We start from the raw sequence: 23389 nt of genomic DNA, 5'->3' as shown, positions 1-23389 counted from the left end.
TTCTTCTCTTTTCTCCTCAGCCATAAAACAGCCTCCTCCTTGTACACTTGTGCTCCAGCTTGGGAGAGAGGAGGACCAGGCTGGGCAGCTTACAGCCTGGCTGAGCTGAGTTGTGTTCTGGGATTGGCTTGTTTCGGGTCGAGTCCTCTGCTTCTCCTAAGCAGAGTCTTCCCCAGGGAGAACAGCACTTCTCCACACAAGGGGAAAAAAATCATCCTGTTGTCCTGTCCTGTACAGTGGGATGAGCAGTCAGCCCCTGAGCTTTGAAGCCAGACAGGGCTCAAAAACCTGGCTTTGTCAGAGCCAAGCGGGGCTAGTATTCTCTGTTCAAGGACAGCCTCCAGTGCACGTGTGCAACACACACACACTCTTACCCTCTAATCTCGCCTGCTTTGTGGAAAGGAAGTGCAGCTGGACTCCACATGCCCCTCCAGTTTAAGAAGAAAGACATTTCATGAGGTGTGAAGACCCCTCATCCCCATACATGACTTTGAGTTTCTTTACATTACTATAGACTGTCATTATTTTCCAAATGTATAGTCCTCGCATTTGACTGGTAGGTTAATGTTTGCAATCTGAATATCTACTTCCTATTATTTGCAAATAAGAAAACTTACTTGCAGCCTTGGTAAGCTTACCTATCTCCTTGTGTGTCTGTAAGACACTCATGTGACATCTACTAAGGGTGCTACATGAGCTGAGCATTTCTGTCTCTTTTAGTGTATTGATTCTTTGAGACAGTGACTCACTATGCTACCCAGGCTGTCCTGGAACTTGGAATCCTCCTGCTTCAGCCTCTCATCCTGAGTGCTAGTATTACAGAGCTGAGCCACCACTCCAGGCTCAGACAATGCAATGATTTGTTAGTACCTGAAGTCCTGTCTGCTTGGGAGGCTGAGGCAGGAGGATCAGTCAGTTTACTCCAGGACCCAGACAGGGGGCAGAAACAAACACAGAACTGTGGAAGCCTGAGCTACTAGCAGCAATGCTGGCACACACACAGCCCTTGTTAGCAGCTGGGCTCCACCCTCCCTGCCCAGGCTGTACTCTGAGCCCTCATGACCTCCCGCCCCATCCTGTCCCAATCCAGATCTTAAAGTGCTTTCTTTGGATGTTCCTAGCTTTTGGTCTTCCTTACGGATTGAGAGTCAGTTTATCAGGTTCCTTAGGAGGCCTGTGTGAAGGGCACTGGGAGGCTGAGGCAGGAGTTTGGCCAGCCTGGACTACAGTCTAGCCCCTATATCAAACAAGAAAACAAAAAGAAAGTTCTACTTGGCTATTGATTGCAGCTAGAAACTGCTTCTGACTGGTCCTAGCTGGTTCTGGCACTCATGTCAGGATCCTGTAGCCTCCTGCTGTCTGTGACTATGGTTCTGAGAGTCTATCAGGAATTGCTACCCTTTCCACATGACTCTGTTAGGGCTATCCTGAGCTACCAAGTGTTTTGGCTCTAGCTGTGGCTGGTACTTGTATACAGGCCTGGCCTTCAGTGCCTGGCTGGACGAGTCTACCCTGCGGAAGGTTCGTGGCTCTGGATTTTGGTGACATGTCACAGTGTTTGAACAGTGCTGTTTTGTTTTTTCTAGCTTAGTATGTTGGCTTTGTACGCTGTTGACTACAGATAGCAATACCCTTGCCTGGGGATGATTTTTGAGTTTTTTTTGTTGTTGCTTTTAATTGTGTGTGTGTGTGTGTGTGTGTGTGTGTGTGTGTGTGTGTGTGTGTGTACATGTACAGAAGTTAGAGGAAAACTTGTGGGGAGTCAGTTTTTTTCCTTCTACTATTTGGGTCCCAGGGGTCAAACTCAGGACCTTGAACTTGGCAGCAAGCACCTTTCCATCTTTCCAGCCCAGGGATCTCCTTCCACACGGAGTGCTTCTCTCCTCCACACGGAGTGCTTCTCTCCTCCACACGGAATGCTTCTCTCTTCCACACGGAATGCTTCTCTCTTCCACACGGAGTGCTTCTGAGTTCTCAGCATTAGCTCACTGTTTAGTGTGACACCTCTCATTGGTGTCATCAAAACTACCTTCCAAATTCCTAGTTTTGTGAAGTGTTTGTTTGTTTGTTTGTTTGTTTGTTGTTTTGTGTGGCCTTACTCTGTAGCACTGGCTGGCCTGGAATTTGCAATATTGATCAAGCAGGCCCCAAGATCACAGAGGTCCTCCTGCCTCTGCCTCTGCCGTGGGATTGAAGTCATGCACTGCTGTGCTTGGCTAATTTTGCTAAGTTGTATTTATATGTAGACATTAGATTTTTTTAAAGAATGCATTTTTTATTATCTGTATATGTTTTTTCACTTTATGTATAGGAGTAGCTGTGTGGGTTTTTGGGGGGGGCTTGATTTGTGTGTGTGCTGCAGATTGAACCGTGCTTTATCACCTGTCCCCAAATTGATCTTCCGTGTTCAGCCCTATATTCTTGGGGCACAGCACAGCTGGTTCAGGTATGTTTTTAAAAAGCCCTGGCACTTGGGCACGTGCACATTTTGTCTGTTTGTTCTACATCGTGATGATCTCTTGTGTGCTTGACCATAGGAAGTTCTAGCCTCATAGTAGATGCCAACAAGTTCTGTGCTCTTTTAGAACATTTACGTAAGTCTCAAGTCGTTGCCAAAAGTGGGCTATGAACGTAACTCAGGAAAGAAATCCGACTGAGATAGTTAGCAGCCAAAGAGGAGAATGTTGTGTGATTGCGGTGGGCACAGGCTCAAGATTGCTCAAAAGAAGCACTGCTGTCCCCAACACTTAGCCACCCACCACTCCATGAGCCCTCAAAATCACATTTAGCAGTGCTGTGAGAATGTGAGCAAGTCCATGGCCATTGCTCCTTAAGGTGCCAGCCTGAGGTTGTTTGGGCACAGAGGAGGACCAAGTCCTGGTCTGGGCTTCATAAGTTTTCTTAGGTCCTGGATCCCAGACAGGCAGCAGTTTGCCACTCTATGGTTAACATCCATCTTGGTCCTCATGCCCGTGTCTTTCTGTCAGTGTTGTTTGAACTGGCTCAGAGCTGTAGGACTATGTCTGCTGTCAGGCGGTTTCCCTGCTGCCGCTCACTTGTTTTTTGTTAGCATTATGTATGCGCATGCACAGCATATGTGTAGAGTCAAGACAGCTTGTTAGTCAGTTCTCTCCTTCCACTGTGTGGGTCCTGGGGACCAACCTCAGCTGGTCAGGCGGACAGCAGGCACTTTGATCCACTGAGCCATCTCCCTTGCCCTAGTGTGGTCACCACGGCCAAGGCCTCAATGGTACCAGTGATGATGGTAAAGTGGTGCCTTGACCTCCACCTCTGCTGTGGCCTCCTCCTCCAGGTTGTAATTCTGACTCATTGGCTGTCTTTGGGCAGGGCCACCCTGGACATCTTTGACTACATCTACATAGATGCTTTTGGGAAGGGCAAGCAGCTGACGGTGAAGGAGTGTGAGTACTTGATTGGCCAGCACGTGACAGCGGCGCTGTACGGCGTGGTGAATGTGAAGAAGGTGCTGCAGCGGATGGTGGGCAACCTGCTGAGCCTGGGCAAGAGGTGAGGGCCTGGCTTCCTCTGCTCCCGCACAGTATGGGCCTTCTAGGGTTCTGTGCAAACACAAGAAGCCTGTTTAATGAGCTAGCTGCCCCGTGGTGACTGCTTCTGGGACATCAGCATGCATTTGTTCGTAGCCTCACCCTCTCATGTTTGTGGTGGGCTTAATTCTGCTCACACACTGAATGCATTCTTTGGAAGTCAGTGTCAGAATGGCAGAAGTCATGTCCTCCTGTCCAGGTGCTGTGACCCCTGACCTTACACCCTCCTGTCAGAGAACAGTCTAGGGTTAACTTTGCTCCATAGTTCAAGGAAACTTGTCCTGGGAAATCGCAGTGGGATGTGTGTTGCAGTCAGTTTCCTGATGCCTAATAGGACCCACCTAGCAGAATTCGGTTTTGATAGATTATTTTTAGAACAACTGTCAGTTGGTGGCACAGGTGAGCAGACTTGGGCGGGGGGGGCTATAACCTCACAGGTGAGCAGACTTGGGGGGGGCTATAACCTCACAGGTGAGCAGACTTGGGGGGGGGCTATAACCTCACAGGTGAGCAGACTCAGGGGGGCTGTAACCTCACAGGTGAGCAGACTCGGGGGGGGGGGGGGGCTAAAATCTCCTCTCCACATATGTATGCAGCCTGTCTGCTCCCTAAGCCCTAGCACAGAGCAGACACCTGTTATCAGCGCCAACCCCAAACTGACAAGTAGAACCAGGGTTCACTCCTATTGCTGTGAGCTCTACAAGTGTCACCCAGGGCAGCTCTGCTCCCCTCACAGCCTCGGTTCTGCTCTTCAGAGTTCTGGATCTGTGTGTGCTGCTGAGGGCACTGCTTAGTAAGGACAGATTTTAATGTGGTATAAGACTTCTTATGTTCACTGTGGATTTTGCTAAGAGCTTACAGTGTTGAACAGGGGGGTCTGGGAGTCAGAAAACCTTGGGAATCTGTAACAGTTGTTTTTAGACATGTGTTGGAAAGCCCACAATGAGTCAAAGGTGATTTATTCTCCCCCAGGGAAGGCATTGACCAGTCCTACCAGCTCCTCAGAGACTCCTTGGACCTGTACCTGGCGATGTACCCGGACCAGGTGCAGCTCCTGCTCCTCCAGGCCAGACTGTACTTCCATCTGGGTATCTGGCCAGAGAAGGTAATTATCTTACTTTGCTGCTCAGCCCTTGCCTTAGAGAGGAAAGCTGTAGCTGGACCAAGGCTGCTGAAGGTCATCCTCCAGTTAGAGGAGTAAGTTCAGATCTGCTCTGTCCCTCAGTCCTGACCACTAAAGAGATGTTTTTCTGTCTTCTAAGAAGCATTGGTTCTGTCACCAGGAATGACCTCTGAGCTCTGGACACAAAACCCCTGTCCTGCCTCTTGCCCACTGCCGCCCCATGGTGCCTTCCCACAGTCACCTGACTCTGCAAGGAGAGGCAAGACAAGTGCTGGGTGCTGGCTTTGCTGCAGCTGTAGGACATGGGAAGATCCAGCTGAGACCGGCTGAGGCGTCTTACTATCCGGTTCTGGGTTTACCCATGCTGTAATCCCCACATCTGGCAGCAGGTGCTATGAGGAGCTCCTGTGGAGCACAGAGCTGACTTTGGGCACACTGTGTGCAGTTTTGTGTGAGTCTGAGTGTGCAGGAGTCATAGCCCATTCCCATCCCGCCCTTGGTCTGGAGAGAGGCCACCAGTCCATGTTGTTTGTCTAGAATGCCTGCAGAGGGCGCTTGATTCTGAGCCTCTGTAGGATGTTTCCCAGAGATGGGCAGTCTCTCCAGAAAGCCACTGCTCTGGGGGCTGGAGAGATGGCTCGGCTGTTAGGAGCACTTACTGCTCTCGTGGAAGACTTGAGGTTCAGTTCCTGGCATGCACATGGCGCTCTCAAGGAGCTGTAACTCCAGCTCCAGGGGATCCAGTGCCCTCTTCTGTCCTCATGTACCCCCCCTCCCCCCACACAAACACATCCACATAATTAAAAGTAAAATCTTTCAAAATTTATTTTTAAAAAGTAAATTTTCTCATTAAGTGACTATACTGGGCCATCAGTTCATGACTTTAAAGATACATAGTGAGATGCAGACACGAACAGTCCTGAGTCCTTAAGATGTCTTCCATGGCCAAACAGACATGTGCTCTGGAGGAGTGCACCTTGGGAACCGTCACCCACTCAGCAGCCTGGGGTTTAGTCCTTTGGCTTTGTTCAGCCGGCTCTGTTTGTTGAGGGATTTCAGGATCATCAGGAAAGAGAGAGCAAAGGTTCCCTTCGCTCAGTTGTCCCAGTTGAGTGGCAGGTCCAGTCACGGGCCTTTGTGATTGAAATTCACAGTGCTGCCTTCCAAGTCTGTAGCAGGCTCGCATAGTCCCACTGGGGACACTCCCACTGCTGAGCAGCGCCCTGTCACCTCCCTTGTGGAACATCTGGACCCCTCCGCTCAGTTCATGGTGACCCCAAGACCATGAGAGAGGTGCTTAGGGGGCCCATGTCACTAGACCTGGCTGCTCTCCAGAGGAGGGCTTCTGGAGGAGCTCAAAGGGTGGGTCACCTGAGGAAGGCAGCCTAGGAGAGGCCTGGGAGAGGGGTGTGCTCGGGTGTGGAGGTGTGTTTATTTAATGAGAGGAGGTGACATCAGCCTGTGGGCCCTGGGCCTTGTTTGTTAAGATGACCTGCCCCTGAGCAGGAAGCCTACAGGTTGGCTCCCTTCTCCCTCTGTTTGGTGAAGTCAGGAATAGCCCAGACTCTTGGTCACTGTGGCTGTGGGCGGGAGAGGAAAGTCAGGAGGTCATGTTTGTGGAAGTCGCAGCTCTCCTGTGGACTGTTGGGTTCTTGCCGGTTTCCCGTGCTGAACGGCGAGAAGTTTCCTACCCCTCAGTGCACTGAGGCACCGCCGGTGTCACCCTGAGGGTCACGGTGGCTAAGAAGAAGCTGGCTGCACTTAGTGCTGCTGCCAGAGCCTCCTGGGACTCTGCAGTGCAGGAAGCATCCTCCTCCCTTCCCTGCATAAAAGCCCGAGTCGTTCTTATCGGCCCCATTGGGCTTGCCTTGGCCACCATCCCCTCTACTCCCTGCATGCTTACCTCACACGTGTCCACTGAGTGCTGACTGCCCGCTGCCGCCTACTTTTGCTCTCCCAGCCCTTCCCCAAGCGCTGATCTGCCAGCTGCCCTTCTGTCACTGTGGCAAGGCCAGGAAGTGGCCTTGCCCTTTCTCCTACTTCTTTGATGCCCCACCTGCCTCATGGCCACTGGTTCTCAGGCTCCTTCTGCTCTCTTGTCTTGGGTCTCCCGTCAAGGTTCACACCAGGATGCTCTGAGGTTCCTCTACCCTGTGTACCGTCCCAGGGGCTTCTTTTAACGCCTCTACACCTGGGCAGGGGACAGGAAGACATGGCCTGTTCTGCCTCCTTGTCATGTACACGGCAGTCAGGGTCTTATCAGGATAGTGGTCCCTGAGTGGCTCTTTGCTGCTTGGGGGTGCTTTTCTTACCCTGCAGTGTGGCTCACAAGTCTCCACGATTCTGTCCCACCTGCCTGACCTTCCATGTCCCACATCTGTGTGTCATGGTGTCCCCACCCACCCTGTGCTCTAATGCACTCCTGCTGTGTCTGCAATGCACATGCTGCGTGCCCCTCTGCTGACCCCTCAGCTGCATGGCTATCCCACCCACCTTACACTGCCAGGGTACATACAGTGTGCTCCCCACTAGCCATTCTCTGTGCTCATAGCACTGGCCTTGGCATGTTCAGGGATGGTTGGGTGACCATAGTTCCCTTGGACATGAGTGAGGGAGACTCTCAGAACCTACAGACTTTCCAACGTGGGGCTGGGAGAAAGTGCCGTGGCAGGCTGTATAGAACTGGCCTGGGACCACCCATGGCAAGCAGTGTTCTGGCCTTTGTCAGGGGCTCCTGCCCTCCCAACTGCAGCCAGCAGACAGTCTAACAGAAAGGCCAGTGGTGCCAAGAGCTCAGAGGGAGAACTGGTGGACAGGCAGGACCCGGGTGCACAGGGCGGTGGGCTGGTAGCCTTGGAGCTGCCTGTCAGTAGACTTACAGAAGTGGGACTGTCTTCTGTGGGAGCCAGGCCACAGCCTGTGTGCTTCTGTGTAGCCAGAGGAGGAGTGGTGGGTGGAAGGGAGTGTCCCTGAGCAAGAGGGCTCCTCCCAGCTCCCTCCCTGAGCCTCTGGGTTTTGGTTTTGTTTTGGTTTTTATTTGGGCGGTTAGTGGCTTGTTTTTGTTTATGAGACAAGAGTTAGTTACAGTATGTAGTCTGCTGTAGTTAGAGTTTTCCTGCCTGGCCCAGTCAGGACAAATCTCTCTTACCCGCCAGTCCCACAGTCGCTCAGACCCAACCAAGAAAGCACACAAAAACTTATATTGATACAAACTGTATGGCCGTGGCAGGCTGCTTGTTATCTACCTTTTCTATCTTAAATTAACCCATTTCTGTTAGTCTATACTTTGCCACATGGCTTGTGGCTTACCAGAGTCTTTACATGTTGCTTTTCATGGCGGTGGTAGGCAGTGTCTCTCCCCGACCTTCTACTTCCCAGAATTCTCTTCTCTCTTGTCCCGCCTATACTTCCTGCCTGGCCACTGGCCAATCAGAACTTTATTTACACAGAGCGATATCCACTGCACTGGCCTTGAACTTGGGATCCTATTTCCCAGTGCTGGGACTATAGATATAAATCATTATGTCCAACCAAGGTCTAGAGCTTTGGCTGGAAACATGATGCCCACTGTCAGCATTGTCTTGTAAACATACCAGGTCCAAGTCACATGTTCCCTCAGCCTCAGCCTCACACATCCATGCAAGGAGTCAAAGCTTCCTGTCTTATAGTCTGAATGTGGGCCACCTTTGTGCCCTGAAGAGTCCATGTCTAGCTTTGTGCACAATGGCAGAGGTGCTGGTGGCTCACTGGCCAGGACACACAAGGACAGCCATTGTTTCTGGCCAAGTCCACAAAGGCTCACTGTTGGATGCGCTCAGCTACAAAGGACAGATGTCATGAGCATCCCCACTTTTCAAGCCTCTCCTGGAAGTGGGGTGTGAATAGGGACTGGTTCCTGTGGATCTTGGTTGAAGCAAGCTTTGGGGTGTTTGGGGTGCTGGCACTCTGCCTGTTCTTACGTTAAGTTGCATCACAGTAATTAGGATGATTCTATTGTATTTCCCTGGCACAGTGGTGGTTGAGACAGGGCTGAGGGTCATACCCAGGGCCACATCTTTGTAAGCCTCTGACCACGGACCAGCATTTAAACTCACTGAGCCAAATCCTTTCTTGGAAATGAGTAGTGGCTGTGCACTACCATGCCTAATAGACACCTCCAGTTCATCACCAAGAAATGCCAGGAGCCTACTGTATTGCCCAGGAAGGTGAGGCTGAGCTTCAGAAAACTTGCTGAGGCATCTGGCTGTTAGTACGACAGGGAGTAGCTCAGCAGAGAAGCAGCTGGTTGATGGATCTGGGTGCTAGAGTTGAGGTCACCTGTCCTAGTAAGGAGCTCCAACTCAGGCAGGACTCAGTCAACCAGAAGGACTGATGTGTGCTGTTCTCAAGCATCACAGGGCTGTGTGGATTCGAGCATGTTGAGGTGCATACACACACTTTGCTTGAAGCCTGACCCTTGAGTGGAGGCACTGTGAGCAGCAGACCGACCGTGCAGGGTCAGCCCTGCTCCTGCTGCCAGCCTCAGCTCTGCAGAGGGGACTGTTTAAATGCTACCATCCGGAGGCCTCGCTCCTCCCTCGAGTGACGTCTCATTAGGACCTACTCGCCCAGCACCAAGACAGTCTGCCAAGTATCTTTTTGCCTTGGTTAAGGGGTCTTAGGGATTTTCCCTTCTTAAAGCAAGAATGACAGGATAGAATGGTGTTTCTGTACTTTAAAAAAAAAGACTAGTTGGCCTTCCTGAGCTCCTATGCTAACCGAGAAATATTTGCCCATTACAACTCCTGGTCCACAGTGGTGTGCTGTCGTCCCCGGTCTTTGTCAGGCTTCATGGGTAGGTGTCAGTCCCACGCTTCGGAAAAGAAAAGGCCTGGCGAAAATATTATCTCCTAGTCTTTCTGTCTTGTCTTGAAGGTGCTTGACATCCTCCAGCACATCCAGACCCTTGACCCTGGGCAGCACGGGGCGGTGGGCTACCTAGTGCAGCACACTCTAGAGCACATTGAGCGCAAGAAGGAGGAGGTGGGCGTGGAGGTGAAGCTGCGCTCAGAGGAGAAACACAGAGATGTCTGCTACTCCATCGGGCTCGTGATGAAGCACAAGAGGTGAGCACCTGCTCCAGCCTCCTCTGGGGCTGCTGCAGTGCCCCCCCCCAGGCCCACCCCTCAGGTACTGCAGGCCATTTCACTGAGCACCCACCACAGGCAACAACAGCGTGGCCCCTCTGTGCACCCTGCTTCTGACTGGGAGGTCTAATGTCTTTCATGGACTCTGCTCCTAGAGTTTGTCTGGGACACTGGGGGTTGAGCCTAGGGACTGAGCAAGCTAGAAGTTCACTGAGCTGTGGCCCCAGCTCCTCCTCCTCCTGCTGGTCCTTTTCTGTCCCCTGCTATCTCTGATTTGGGTTAGCAGGGCTTTCCTGAGCTATAGTTATGCACATGTCTGTTCACCAGGCAGAATTTAACTCCAGAGTGCTGGTGTAAGTTCTTATCCCACAAGCACCCTAGGAGCTGTGAGTTACTACTCCCACAGCATGCCCTTGGAGTGCTGTAAAACCCAGCCAGGTGGCACTTTGTTAAGATCAATCCACGTGAGTCTATTTAGTGGGTAGTAGGGATCTATGAAGTTAGAAATTGAGGAAATACACTCATGAATGCAGAACGGAGTAAACAGCTGAAGTCATTCTCTGTTCTGACTGGGAGTGAATCACCTGGCAGTTGGATCAGACCAGGAAGCAGGCACCAGGGAGAAGGGGAGAAGGAGAAGTAACCCTTCTCACTTTCCTTTTAAGAGGTCAAGTACAAAGGCAGGGAACACCGCCTCCTTAGGACCCTATAGCCCAAGGCCATGGGCGGAGCAAATACCACTACATTTCCCCCTTTTGTCTAAATTAAGAAGGTTCTAAACTTAATGCAAACTATATACAATAAGAATGATTATCAAGTATTGTCCAGGAAAACAAAGGGTAATAACATAAACAAAACTGGAACTACAACCAAGAACAACATCAAACAAGAAAGACGTGCTAAGTGTCCAGAAATGTCCAGATCATAGGTAAATGGCAAATTACTGAGATTACTCCAGTAGCTGTTCTATCCTGAAGATTCTAACTCTAGTACTAATGTGTTCTAGCTAAGATATGAGAGGATCAGCCTGCCTCTGCCTCCTTTCCATCTTCAGGACTCCCTTACTGACAAAGGCAGTTCCGTCAGGCCACACGGTATTCCTTGCTGACATGTGGCTGCTCCTTACCCCTCCATTGTCTTTGTGAGGATAACCAACAAATGCCTTCCCTGTTAGGGGTGGTGATTTCCATTCAGTTAGTGAATTCTTTCTTCTTAACTCCCTTTGGGAACTTTCCAAACATGTAAGAGTGGAGAGAAGAGCACATGGGGCAGCTTGTGCTCCCAGTGTCCTTCAGCAGTGAGCACCACAACCACTATGTCTTCCCCTCCTCCTCCTCCTGCTCCTCAGTTCTGGACTGATGAAGCTAATGTTGCACACTTTCACCCTAGCCATTCAGTTGGCCTCTCTAAAGGGGAGGAGGGCTCCCCTACTTGCTCTGACTTAACCTCCTCTTACCAAAGGTAGCCTCTTGCTCTGCTCCAAAGTTTTTCTTAAACTAGGCATGGTGGGAGCACATGCCTTTAATCCCAGCATGTGGGAGGTGGAGCAGGCTGATCTCTGAGTTGAGGCCAGCCTGATCTACATACTTCCAGGACAGCCTGGGCTCCGTAGTGAGAACCTGTCTAGAAACAAACAAACAAACAAACAACAAGGTTATTTTCCAGATCAAGTGCTTTGTTGATGGTGAGGAAGGTTTGTAAAGAGGGACAGGTGTCCTGACAAGTGACTCCACAAGGGGTAAAAGCAGGTAATGAATAAAGGGCATGAAAACCCCGGCCAGGCTCTCCTGACTCCCCCACAGCTCCGAGGCTCTCCAGGAGCTCATCTGCAGTCTTCCTGTGCTCCCCAGGTACGGCTACAACTGTGTGATCTATGGCTGGGACCCCACCTGCATGATGGGCCATGAATGGATCCGCAACATGAACGTGCACAGTCTGCCTCATGGCCACCATCAGCCCTTCTACAACGTGCTGGTGGAGGATGGCTCCTGCAGATATGCAGCCCAAGGTAAGGTCTTTGCTGGACCTGCACCCGCCCCTGACTAACTGTGCTGTGGGCAGAGCTCACCAGTGTGTCCAGCTAGTCACACACAGGCACGCCAACATGGGGTCCTTGTTCTAGCCCTGCTCACTGTCCTCACCAGCCAGTCTCCCAGGCCTTACTTCCAGCAGCGCTAGCCTGAGTCGCCCTCATGTGGTCACAGGTGGAAACTGCAGTTCCCTGCACAATCCCTGTGTGTTTGGTACCTTTGGTAGGCTTTTGTGGTCACGGCCAACTTGACAGGCCAGCCCAGGGAAGTCCTGAGCTGAAGAGTCAGAGCAAAGAGTGCAATGTGAGCCTTTCTGTGTCCCTTTTAACTTTCATACACCTGACCAGCACGCTGGTTTTATTAATAAGAGGGAATGTAGATACTGATGTGATAAATAGTGTGCTCGCATGGGTGCTAAGTCTGTTTGGGACCCAGGCCGGGCATTTCATACATGCAGAGCTTGGACCTTGTGCAGGCCACCTCCACTTATCTTGCCCATGAGGACGTGAAGCCAGGAGCTTGGTGATGGGCAATGGCCTGAACCATCAAGGCCTGCTCTACCCACACAGTGATCAAGTACTGAGGCCTGAGTGTCAGGGTTTCAGAAGGCAGGAATAGTGCCACATGAGTGACTGTGACCCATCCAAGGCCAGGAGGACCTGTATAATATGTCTACAGGCACCTTCCCTCCTTGGGTTCCTGGGTGAGGTAAGGGGGCTGAATGCTCCCTGGGTGTTCTGGAGGTTCCCACAGGGCAGTCTTCAGCTTTTGAAGCTGAGGCCAGTGAAAATTGAAATTCCCCGTTTCTGAAAGTCACTGTGATTTTAAAATGGCCTGGGGCTTTGCTACATGACAAATGAGGAAGGCTTTCTGTCATGAGCCATGACTCTTGGCTCTGGTGGTACCTGGTGCGGCAGTTGTCCACTCTCTACAGAGTGAGTGTGAACATCTTTAAATTGGTACTGGGGTGTCTAGAAACAGTTCATTTAGTTTGTTTGCTCGGTGCAGTTTGTAAACAGAGCACTCAGCTTTAGTTGTTCTGAGTAGTTCTGCTGAAGCCTCAGTGTACCTACTGCACATGTGCAAACATGGATAGTAGTTTGCAGTGACTGTGGTGAACAACCAAAAGAAGATGACGATGTCTGGGGCCCGTTGACCCAGTGACCGACCGTGGGAGTGGCTGTGATCATGTTAGCTTTTGCTAGTTTCCAAAGGCCTGAGGGCTGCTGTGTGATGGTTGTGGGGTGCAGGGTCACTAGGAATTCCTTCACAGCCATACATATGCATTCCCTCACCTTCCTGGGCCAGCTCGTGTCTCTAGTGACCTTGTGAACTGTGTGTGTGTTGGATTTCCAGTCTGGGTTCTCTGCTCTATGATCTTGGGGTGTCTCGTTCTTCTCCCTGAGCTGCTGCTCCCCCTGCCTGCTCCTGCAGACGCACTGCACATGGTGCCCCGTTCACTGACAGTGGGTTCCTCGTCTGTATCTGTTTCATCAGTGAGTAGAGATGCAGGCTTTCTTGCCAGTGTTTGAAGGGGCATTGCATGATCCTGCCCCCTGGTGCACCAGGGCTGTGGCAGCACACCAAGCCCCATGACTGATAGATAGCTCGTGTTCCTCAGCGCTCTCATCACCCAGCTGTCACTGCAGGCGGGCCTTTCCAGCTCCACCGGCTCCAGTTCATAGTTGTGCTGTGGTTTACCCCCTTTGCAAAGCCTTGCTTGAGAACGACTCCTCACTGCCCATCCACCCTGCTCTCCTGCGCCAGGAAGGACTTTGAACTATTAGAAGCTTCCAGGCCTTGGTTGCTTTGGGGTTGTCTGAGGTTGAGCTTGGCTCCTTGTCTCTTTACCTGCTCTACCTGTGGACAGACAGTGATGTCTGAGGCCTGACTACTTGGGTGTCACTGCCCTACCAGGCTGCTCGTAGGGCGCTGTGTTTCCATGTTGTCCCACCTCCGGTGATGCTGAGTTCACACAGAGGTAACTCAGCTTCTGCAGTTAGCAGGAAGTCCATGGTCGTGCTGTGTCCTGTCCATGCTGCTCCCCAGAGACCATGACACTGCAGCTTGCCCAGCACTTGCCCACGGCTGACACAGGAGCATTGCAGCTTGAGGAGTGTCTGCTGCCCCTGCTCCTATCCAGTGACTTGGAGATGCTTTTCCCTGATGCCCCCCTCCTTCCTTTACCCTCCAACCTCCACCTTCCTGCCTCTGGCTCCCTACGAGAGTCTGGATTCTTATTCCAGTGTGTTATGATCACAGGGACAGTTCAATGCTCACAGCCCATAGTTAGCTGCAGGATGGAGGTCTGGACGAGCTAGATTATTGTTTTAGAAAATTTATAGTACTGCATGTGTGTGCCATAAGTAGGGGTATACCTGTTCCAAGGCATGTGTTGGAGGTCAGAGACATACATTATGGAGTTGGTTCTCTCCCACCTTTATGTGGGTTCCAGAGATAATCTTGGGTCCTCAGGTTTGCACAACACATTGCTTTTACCCACTGAGCCATCATCTCAAAGGTCTGAGGAGCTACATTTTTAAAAAGACTTTATTGTGCTTTTAATGATGTGTATATGTATGTGTGGGTGTGTGCAGTGTGAGCGTAGTGCCTGCAGAAGACAGAGGCGTTGGATCCTCCGGGACTGGAGTAATGGGTGGTTGTGGGCCACCCCAAGTGAGTGCTGGAACCAGACTGGGGTCCTCTGGAGCAGACGCTCTTACCTGCTGGGCTGTCTGAGTGGCCAGCAAGCCATGTTTTTAAATTACTTCCTTCAGTTTCCTCAAACGTTTCTGGGTTTTTATTTGTATTATTTGCCTTACTTCTTTTGATCTAACTGTAGTCCCATTATTCCCATTAGTGAGGCCTCCAGTCCTGAGCCCTCCACAGGGCACGCCCTCAGGTGGCACTTTGCAGTGTCAGCGTTCCTGAGTCTTGTGTGTGGCTCCCTGCGCCCACTAGGGGGAGCACTGCAGATCTTCATGGCTCCTGTCCCTTCATGGCTGTGTGCTGTGGGAGGTGTGTGTGTGCTGGGAAAGCTCCTCTCGTCCCTATCAGGAGGTCAGATGTGTGTCTTATACCAGATGGCTCTTGGTGCGGCTCTGGACCCAGGAGCCCTGGTTGGGTGGCGCTTCTCCTTCCTTAACTTGTGTCACACCCCACACTGCGCTCTCCACCACAGTCTGCTCCTGCTGGTGCATGTGGTACTGGAGAGAGGTCCCCTGGGTGAGGGTGGGGGTAGAAAGTAATGTCTGGTCATTTTGGGGACCATTTGGCCTTCTCTTGTTTAGGTTGTTTGTAAAATGGACTTGGGCTGTGGTGTGCATGGAGAGATGAGAGGCCAGCTTGTGGGAGTCAGTTCTCCACCACGGGGGTCCCAGGCACCACATTGAGGTTTTCAGGTTGGTGACAAGTGCCTTTACCCACTGAGCCGGTTAGTGGCCTGGCATTGTCATTTAAGAAGTAAAACTCGGGCTGGAGAGATGGTTCAGAGGTTAAGAGCACCAACTGCTCTTCCAGAGGTCCTGAGTTCAATTCCCAGCACCCACATGGTGGCTCACAGCCATCTGTAATGAGATCTGGTGCCCTCTTCTGTATAATAAATAAATAAATAAATATTTAAAAAAAAAAAAAAAGAAGTAAAACTCTCAGGTGTACGCTCTTCTGCCTGGTGGTCCACCCCATGGCCCCTTGACTAGAGACACATCCACACTAAGTACCAGGAGGTTTGTGGTCCCTGTTGAGACAGTGGAGCTGTGTATGTCTCTAGACTGCTGAGTAGCAGGTAAACCTGATGCAGATAGATGCTTAGTGTGCATTTGATATAGTAGCAACAGAAATGAGTACCAAACTCTAGGGTATGCAGGACATACCAAGGGTAAAGGAAAACACTTCCCCACCTCCTCCCCCACCAAGAGGCAGGCACTGGGCCAGGTGCCCCTAGAGGACTCAAGGTGGTGTTTCCGAGTGTATGTCCGTGGAGTTGAAGGATGCCACAGATTTGAGATTAAATAAGCAAACACTTCTCTGAGAACTGCAAGTGTTTGGGATTCTTTGCATACATTATTTTACAGGCATGTCAGGTAACATGTTCCCTCCAGATGCACAGGACCAGCTTCTCTTTTCTCCTGCACAGGTTGTTCAGTCTCTGTGTCTGGGGTGCATAGCTTTGATCCCTGCACTTGGGAGGCAGGAGAAGCATTAGTTTGAAGCCAGCCTGGACAGCTTAGTCTCAAAGTAAACCTATGATCTGGCTGGGGGTGCAGCTTGAGTGTAGTGTGCTCGCCTGGCATGCACAAGACCCTGAGTTCAGTCCCCAGAACAGACTATCTTATGTTCTCTTCTTTTGCTCCACAGCAGGCCTAAGGGCCAGCAAGCTAGGGCACAAGTACAGCTGGAGGTGGGCTCCAGGTAGCCCGGAGCTTGTGCTGTTAGCTCCCAGTTTGTACTGTTCTTGCCTGGGCCTCCCAGAGCAACCTCTCGTTAGAAGCCATATTCAGAAGCCTGCATAGCTACCTGGCTGTGTTGTCCACAGAGCTGTTTGCCCCTCCTCCAGGCACGCAGAGGCCAAGAGCTCCCTGCATGGCCACTGTTCAGCACCTAGAGAGAGGGCAGCTGTGGCAGGGCTGCTCAGGGACAGGAGTTCCTGTGGAGTAGGGCATCTCCCCCGAGCAGATGGGCAGTGGATGGGATAATTGCCTGTAGTGGGGCCTGTACTCTGGGGGTGCTCAGCAGTACCCCTGAACTCCCCCACTGCAAGCCAGAGCAGCTCCCAACTCTGACCACCAGAAATGCCTTCAGACTTGGTCACACATCCTTCTGGGGGTTGTAGCTTCCAGTGGAACCCCACTACACTAGACAAATTCCCCTCACAGCAGGGGTCAGATACCCACTAGAATTGAATTGGCTTTACTTCCTTCCTGCCTGCAGTAGGACATGCTCCTTGAGAGCATGAGTCTTCCTTTCTTGAAGGTCCAAGACTCTGTTCTCTCTGGTGTTTTATGTGGGGCCTGAGGCCGCAGCAGCTGGCCTGGGATGGTCTTGGCCCCAGGAGAACATGGCTAGAACCACACGGGCAGGTTCTGGTGCTGGGCAGCAAGGCAGTGCTATTGTGAAACAGCCATTGGGGTGCTATCTGTCAGTCTGTCCCAGTTACAGCCTTAAACAGTGTAAAATGTGAGGAGACTGAGATTGGCTGTGTCAGCTGATTGCAGGCCAGGCAGGGTGGGCAGGCCAGCCTTGCTGGTGTGTGGGCAGCCCAGCTCCTCCATGCACACACACGTTCCCCTCAGCTCTACACTTTCTGGGTCTGATGTGCTCAGAGCCCTCAGGCAGGTCCATGCTGTGAGGCTACCACAGGGCTGGCCAAAGTAAGATCCAGATTCAAAACTGATCAGCAGTCTAGAATTGCCAGGTTTCCCGGTATCTTCTCAGGGGCACACTTTCCCTGACCCAGTGCCCTCCCTCCTGGTTAGACTCTGTGTCCACACTAAGTGTCTCAGTATGCTGGTGACTTCCTACCAGTTTTACTTCTCATGGGGACATGTCCCTAACCCATTCTGAATATGCAGCCCCAGAGTAGTACATCCACAGTTTCCCCAGGCCCTTAAAGGGAAACACAGGGGTGGTTGGCCACACTGTCCACCTCTCACGGACCAGCACCAGGCACAGTCAGCTCTAGGAGGGGCTCTGGGGCCACTCTGTGTGCTGCTTGTGGTAAGCCTTGCCAGGACCTGCTTAAAGGAATTCTGGAGCAGAGCCGTGTCTGTGCCCTAGCCTGGGAACACAGCCACCTCCTCTCTCGGGGACCTTCACAGCAGTGGGACTTGCTGTGCCACTGTCTTCTGTGTGAGACACCTGGAGGAGCTGTCCCTCCACTGTAGATGTCTGGGTTCTGTGCCTCTCTGCTGTGGCAAAGCCAAGATCGGGAGAAGGCAGCCAGGCTCTCCTGGGGCCGGAGCAGGCTGTGAGTGCAACTGTAGCCGCCGGCTCACCCAGACAGTGTGTGCCCCAATGAAGGCGCGCTGGTGGAGAAGGGTGGCTGTTTGGCGGGGCTTCTCTCTGTGGACACGTGTAACAGGTTGGAGACTTACAACCAAGTGGGAGCGTGGGTTCTGACACTGCCACTGGCTCATGTACAGGTGAAGACGTCTGTCTGTCCAGTGCAGTGAGTACCCCGGAGGCACCACTGGGCTCCTGGAGCCAGGTGTCCCATTCAGACTAGGAAGAGGTCTTCTGAGCAGGGCCACAGAGAAGGAAGGGAACCTGTGTTCCCCCTCCCAACAGGGGCCACCTCCACCTTCTCCTCTTGGGTCCCTCTAATACCCAGACTTCTCTGGTGATAACTTTTGCTGTGTTTCAAAAGCACCCCTGGAAGGAGTGGCAGGAGGGTTTCTGCAGAGAGCCGCTGCAGGAAGTGGAGTGCTAACCGCAGTGTCCGGTGCCTCTTTGCCAACAGAAAACCTGGAATACAACGTGGAGCCTCAGGAAATCTCACACCCGGACGTGGGGCGCTACTTCTCAGAGTTCACAGGCACGCACTACATCCCAAATGCAGAGCTGGAGATCCGGTATCCTGAGGACCTGGAGTTTGTGTACGAGACGGTGCAGAACATTTACAGTGCAAAGGAGGATCCAGCCGAGTAGACTCAGGGGATGTGGCACCTTTGCTGCTGCCGCTGCTGCTGCTGCCGCCTTCCAGGGGACCAGGGTTCCTGAAGGACGCGTGCCGTCCCCGGAGTCAGCAAGGACAGCCACTTATCAGCAGCCTTGGCTGCCTCCCCACTTTAGATGGCGCGTGCTCCTCCGGCCACAGAGACAGCGTTGCTCTCCGCTACACTAGTGAATCAGTTGAAAGGCACCGTGTCCAGTGGCATGGCTTGTCTGCTTGTCCCGTGGTGACAGTGTGTGACATTCTGTCTTCATGAGGTCTCACCGTCCACACTCTGTTCTCTCTCTTCCCATTCCTGTCTCCATTCACATGTGTCAGCGTTTCTCCAGCTGGACAGGCGGGCTCCACATTTCCTGCTCTCTCTAGAACTTGGGCACCCCGAGTCAGGACTGAGTTCGGTTGTGGTCAGATGAAGGCATGGAGATGGGACTTGGAGCCTTTTTTTTTTTTTTTCTTCAAATACATGAAACACAGGTTTTAAGTGTTCCCTTCCCCCCTTTTAATTTAATTGGGAGAAGGAACGGCAGTATCTCCCTTATCTCCCACTGGGGTCTGTGCACATGTCAACCCATTGTGAGCGCCGTCTTATTCCATTGGCTCTCTGAGCAAATGCACAGCAGTGGCCTTTCCCAGCGCCGTTCTCCACATTAACAGCTGCTCCGTTAATATGACTACTTGTTTAATTTAGGAATCTGCCCCAGTGTCGGGAGCGGGTCTTAAGTCGGCCATAGGTCCATTCCCTAGTGAGGCCTGCAGACCGGATGGAAATTGTTCTTAAAACTTGTAGCTCCTGGTCCCCAAAGACAGAGAGAATGGTTTGTGTTCTGACCAGGAGAATGAACTAAAGAAGCCTAACCGGGGTAAACAGGTCTCACACCCCTGTCACCCTTTAGAGTTACATCAGACCCTCCTCCATCCTGAGAGTGTAGGGCTTATGGGAAGAGGCATGCATGCTCTGAGCTTCAAGCTGCCAGTTAGAAGACTCCAGCACACTGTCCAGGATAAGGTCTAGCCTTGAGTCACCCCGCCTTCACCTGATGCTCTTTAGCAGATCCTAGCAGGGGCCACCGGGTTCTCAGACAAGCTGTCCTGTAGGTGATTACCCATTGGGCTGATGGCACCTCTGGCCTGCGTTTAAAATGTCGTTGCTCTAGTGAGTGGGGCTTTAGGGAGCTGCCTGCCTGCCTCGCCTGCCTGCCTTCTGCATGTGTATTCTCACAACACTCTAGATGATTGACCCCTCCTTGATTGCCCTTCACCAACCCCAGGATGACAGGAGGGAGACCATTGGGTAGACTCTGGAGAGACAGGAAGCCTGAGGCTCTTACAGCTGATATGGCTCTTGTCCAGCGTCCATGTCTCACCAGTCAGAACTCAGAGGTGGGTCTGAACACACATTTGGCAGTTGGACCGACCACTCAGCATCTGCCTGAGGCTGGAGGATCTTACAGCTACTCATTTCAAGGTGAAAACCAACCCACACAGATTCACACTCTTGCGTCCCGTTACTAAGCAGCCGCGGAGCATGCTGGGAGTTCCCATTGTTGGGCTTCTGCTTTGATCTCCTTTTTCCGTAGAGAAACATCAAAGCTGAGAGAGATGGTTTCCCTCCCTGACCTGACTGTAAATATGTACCTAGACTGTTTTTAAACGTCTCTCCACGAAGGCTTCGTTTGGCTGAGGGAGCCTGTATCACCCGTGTAAGTTGGTATTTGGGCACTTTATATTTTTCTAAAAATGTGTTTTGGATCCTGTACTCTAATAAATCATAAGTTTCTTTTTAAAAATTTTTCCAAAAGTTTTCTCCATTTTCAAAAGCCCTGTTATAAGAAGTAGAACTTTCACATGTTAAAATACTAAATATTTGGTTATAGCAACTTCTCTTCAAATGAATGCCAAGGGGTTTTTTTGTTCAGTTTTATTTTTTTGGTTTCTTTTATACAATTAATAAACGAACTTACCGAGAGAAACCACCCCAGTGACCTGCCCACTTTCATTCAGTAGCAAGAGAAGAGAAAGCAGAGCCTCTCTCCATAATAAAATAGGGGAAGAAACTAGCTGACCCTAGTTTTTCTTTTAATGTCTGACAAGTGTCGTACTGAGGCGGACTTTCTGGGCCCTGGAAAGGCTCAGCGTGTCTGGTTGTCAGAGGAGGACTCCTTTTGTCTGTGAACTGAGAACAGATTCAAGGAGGGAAAACCAGGACAGTGTCACTGTTGGCATGGTAGCCGCACTCAGCAGGGATGTCCTACTGTGAACACTGGCTGGGGCTATTCAGAGTAGGGGCCCTTGTACACCCAGACCGAGAGGCCAGACAGGGGAACATGTCTTCCTCAGGACCTAGAACTTGCCCAGCACACCCCCCTCATGCATACCACCCCAGGCCCAGTGTCTGCAGGCATACTCTGAAGTGGGCTCAGAGACTGGAGATGTCCAAGGCTAGCTAGTCCATCCCTGTCGCCCCCGTTGGCCATGGCCTTGTTTACAAGCTTGGAGTGCCTTCTTGGACTCAGTTATGTGTGTCACACCAGCTGCTTACACTCTTGTTCAGAAGTGTTTCCGTCTTCTGTAGTAAATAGAGCCAGGCCAGCAGCAGGTCCCTTTCCTCCAAAGTTTACCCAACTGGAAGTGGAGGGACTTGGACGACCAGAGACTTCATTTGAAAGCATCTGTGACTGTGGTCATTCAGATGTGTCCCGTACTATCTTTGTTTATCTGGCTTTGGAAGGAAGGAAGGAAGGAAGGAAAGAAGGAAGGAAGGAAGGAATGTATACGGAGGTAAAATTGAGAATGGGCCTCTGGGCTCTTGAGGACTCGGATGGCTGTCATGGTGTGCTGGTTTACCACTGCAGACACTAACCTAAACAGTCCCCTGGCCACATGGCTGGCAAAGCCTGATCACCAAACATCTCGGCTGTGCTGGGTGGCATCTCTCGCTTGTCTTTTGTTTTGCAAGGAGTGATGATTTCTGTCCTTCAAGGCTGCTTGGAGGCAGGCTGCTGCTGGATTAGGCGCTTGTGAGCATAAGGTCCTGCTGTGTGAACCTAGGCCAGGCTGTTTGTGTGGGTGGGTGGATGGGAAACCCACCCTTGAACCCACAGCCATGCTATGGACATAACTACCTCACTGCACTGCTCCCCCAACCTGTTCTGAGCATCCCAAAGCCTAGAAGTTCAAGAACGTTCCCTTCTATAGATAAAAATTCTGTGCAATTCTAGCATTGATGTGCGGTAGCCGAGTAGTGATGATTGTATCAGGTTAACACTGCTTCTGTAATAAACAGACCCCAAAACACTACGGCTCAAGCACCATAGAACTTCTGTGCTCTGGGGTGGCTGGGGAGGAGGAGGAGGGGCTGACATCCGGAGATCCAGACTACCAAAGGTCCCCTGGGGCTTCTCCCCAGAGTCTGAAGAGAATAAGGGTGGAGGGACTCATCTAAGTTCCTGTGAATGGATCAGGTCTGCCTACTACAACCACTCACCCTGTAGTAGCTGCCAGAGGCCACCCCTGCTCGTCCCACAGCAGGGCAGCTAGCATTAAAGATGGCCATCTGGGAAAGTGTCAACAGTTCCCCAGACTTGTGGGCCATGACAAGCAGTGGGGTGCCCCTTACACAGTCAATCCCCAGTGTAGATATATGGTGTGGAGGTTACGAAGGGGTCTCCTGGGGTGGCCTCTGCTGTGCATCCATCACTAGCTAGGACCTTCATCCGGGCTGGGCAGATAGCTCAGCTGGTGGATTATTTGCTCTGCAAGCCTGAGGTCTGAGGAGTTTCCTCCCTGGCTCCCACACCGAGAGCTGGTTGTGGTGGTATTTGTAAGGTCAGTTCTGGGATGGCAGAGGCTGCAGGATCCTGGGGGTATGTGGCCAGCCAGCCTAGCTGAACGGGTGAGTTCTAGGCCAATGAGAAGCCCTGTTTCAAAGGACATAGATAGCCTGAAGTGGGTCCTCTGGCCTCCACACACAGGTACACAGGTGTGCACTGGTACATACACACTTGTTTAGAAAAAAACTTTTTTTTTTTTAATGTACATTAGTGTTTGGCCTGCATGTATGTCTGCATGAGGGTGTCAGATCCCCTGGAACTGGAGTTACAGACAGTTGTGAGCTGCCATGTGGGTGCTGGGAATTGAACCTGGGCCTTCTAGAAGAGCAGTCCGTTCTCTTAACCACCAAGCCATCTCTCCAGCCACTACATTTGTTCTTAAAAAAAAAAAAAAAAAAGACTTTAGTCAGGGCCACCATAACTCCAGAGGATCCTGGGAGACACCTCCCTGGGAGGGATGTAAGACCAGTGGGCATTATGGTCCTCATGTGTCCATTCCCAGGGTCCTTCCTGCTCTCTGTGTCCCCACACAGTCCTCCACCAGCCATGGGGAGCAGCAACCTGTAAAGTAGTGACCAGGGTTCCAGCTCCCAAGTCCCCTCTGCATGAAACAGGGCCCAGACCACTGCAGCCAAAACGCACAGAAGCCACCAGTGTTTCGGAGCAGTGAAGGCCTTACATAACCCAACGTTAATCTTGGTCCCCGTTCCTGTCACCAAGTCCACCTAGAGGCCCTTTCCCAAGCCTGCCTGCCTGCCTGGTTACCTCAGGAGGGAGTGTCGTGAACCTGCTGCCAACTTGGAGGCCATGCCGGTTCTCCATCCTTCAGCTTGTAACATGCTGTCACTCTCCCGAGTGACACTCTGAGGTCTCTAATTGGTTACCCAATAACCTATGAATGATATCTGGAGTTTTCTTCCAGAATGTTCCAGCCTCTTCGGTGGTCTCGTGCTGCCTCCTGTCCGTGATGTCATGGTTCTCCTCTCAGCCGATACACGCCAAGGTACATCAGGTCATTGGAAATATGTTTTCCAAACCATCGTG

At 51.6% G+C, this 23389-nt stretch overlaps 1 protein-coding gene across 2 annotated transcripts in view; it reads left to right on the top strand.

The window, feature by feature from the left end:
* Fbxo21 (F-box protein 21) overlaps positions 1 to 21809 on the top strand; it is a 36632-nt gene extending 14823 nt beyond the window's left edge. Inside the window, exons 8-12 of one of the 2 annotated variants that reach the window (XM_036171830.1) lie at positions 3349 to 3528; positions 4539 to 4671; positions 9604 to 9794; positions 11666 to 11823; positions 18303 to 21809. In XM_036171830.1, coding sequence (XP_036027723.1) covers positions 3349 to 3528; positions 4539 to 4671; positions 9604 to 9794; positions 11666 to 11823; positions 18303 to 18490 — 850 coding nt within the window. In that variant the 3' untranslated portion in view covers positions 18491 to 21809. Of the gene's footprint in view, positions 1 to 3348; positions 3529 to 4538; positions 4672 to 9582; positions 9795 to 11665; positions 11824 to 18302 lie in introns of both variants that reach the window. The other variant, XM_036171829.1, reaches the window with a different exon arrangement.
* The last annotated feature ends 1580 nt before the right edge of the window (positions 21810 to 23389 follow it).

This window comes from Onychomys torridus, chromosome 22, assembly GCF_903995425.1.
Source record: "Onychomys torridus chromosome 22, mOncTor1.1, whole genome shotgun sequence".
NCBI classification, from domain to species: domain Eukaryota; kingdom Metazoa; phylum Chordata; class Mammalia; order Rodentia; family Cricetidae; genus Onychomys; species Onychomys torridus.
Note: the sequence above shows the minus strand (reverse complement) of the source record. Positions and strands in the feature narration are given on the sequence as shown.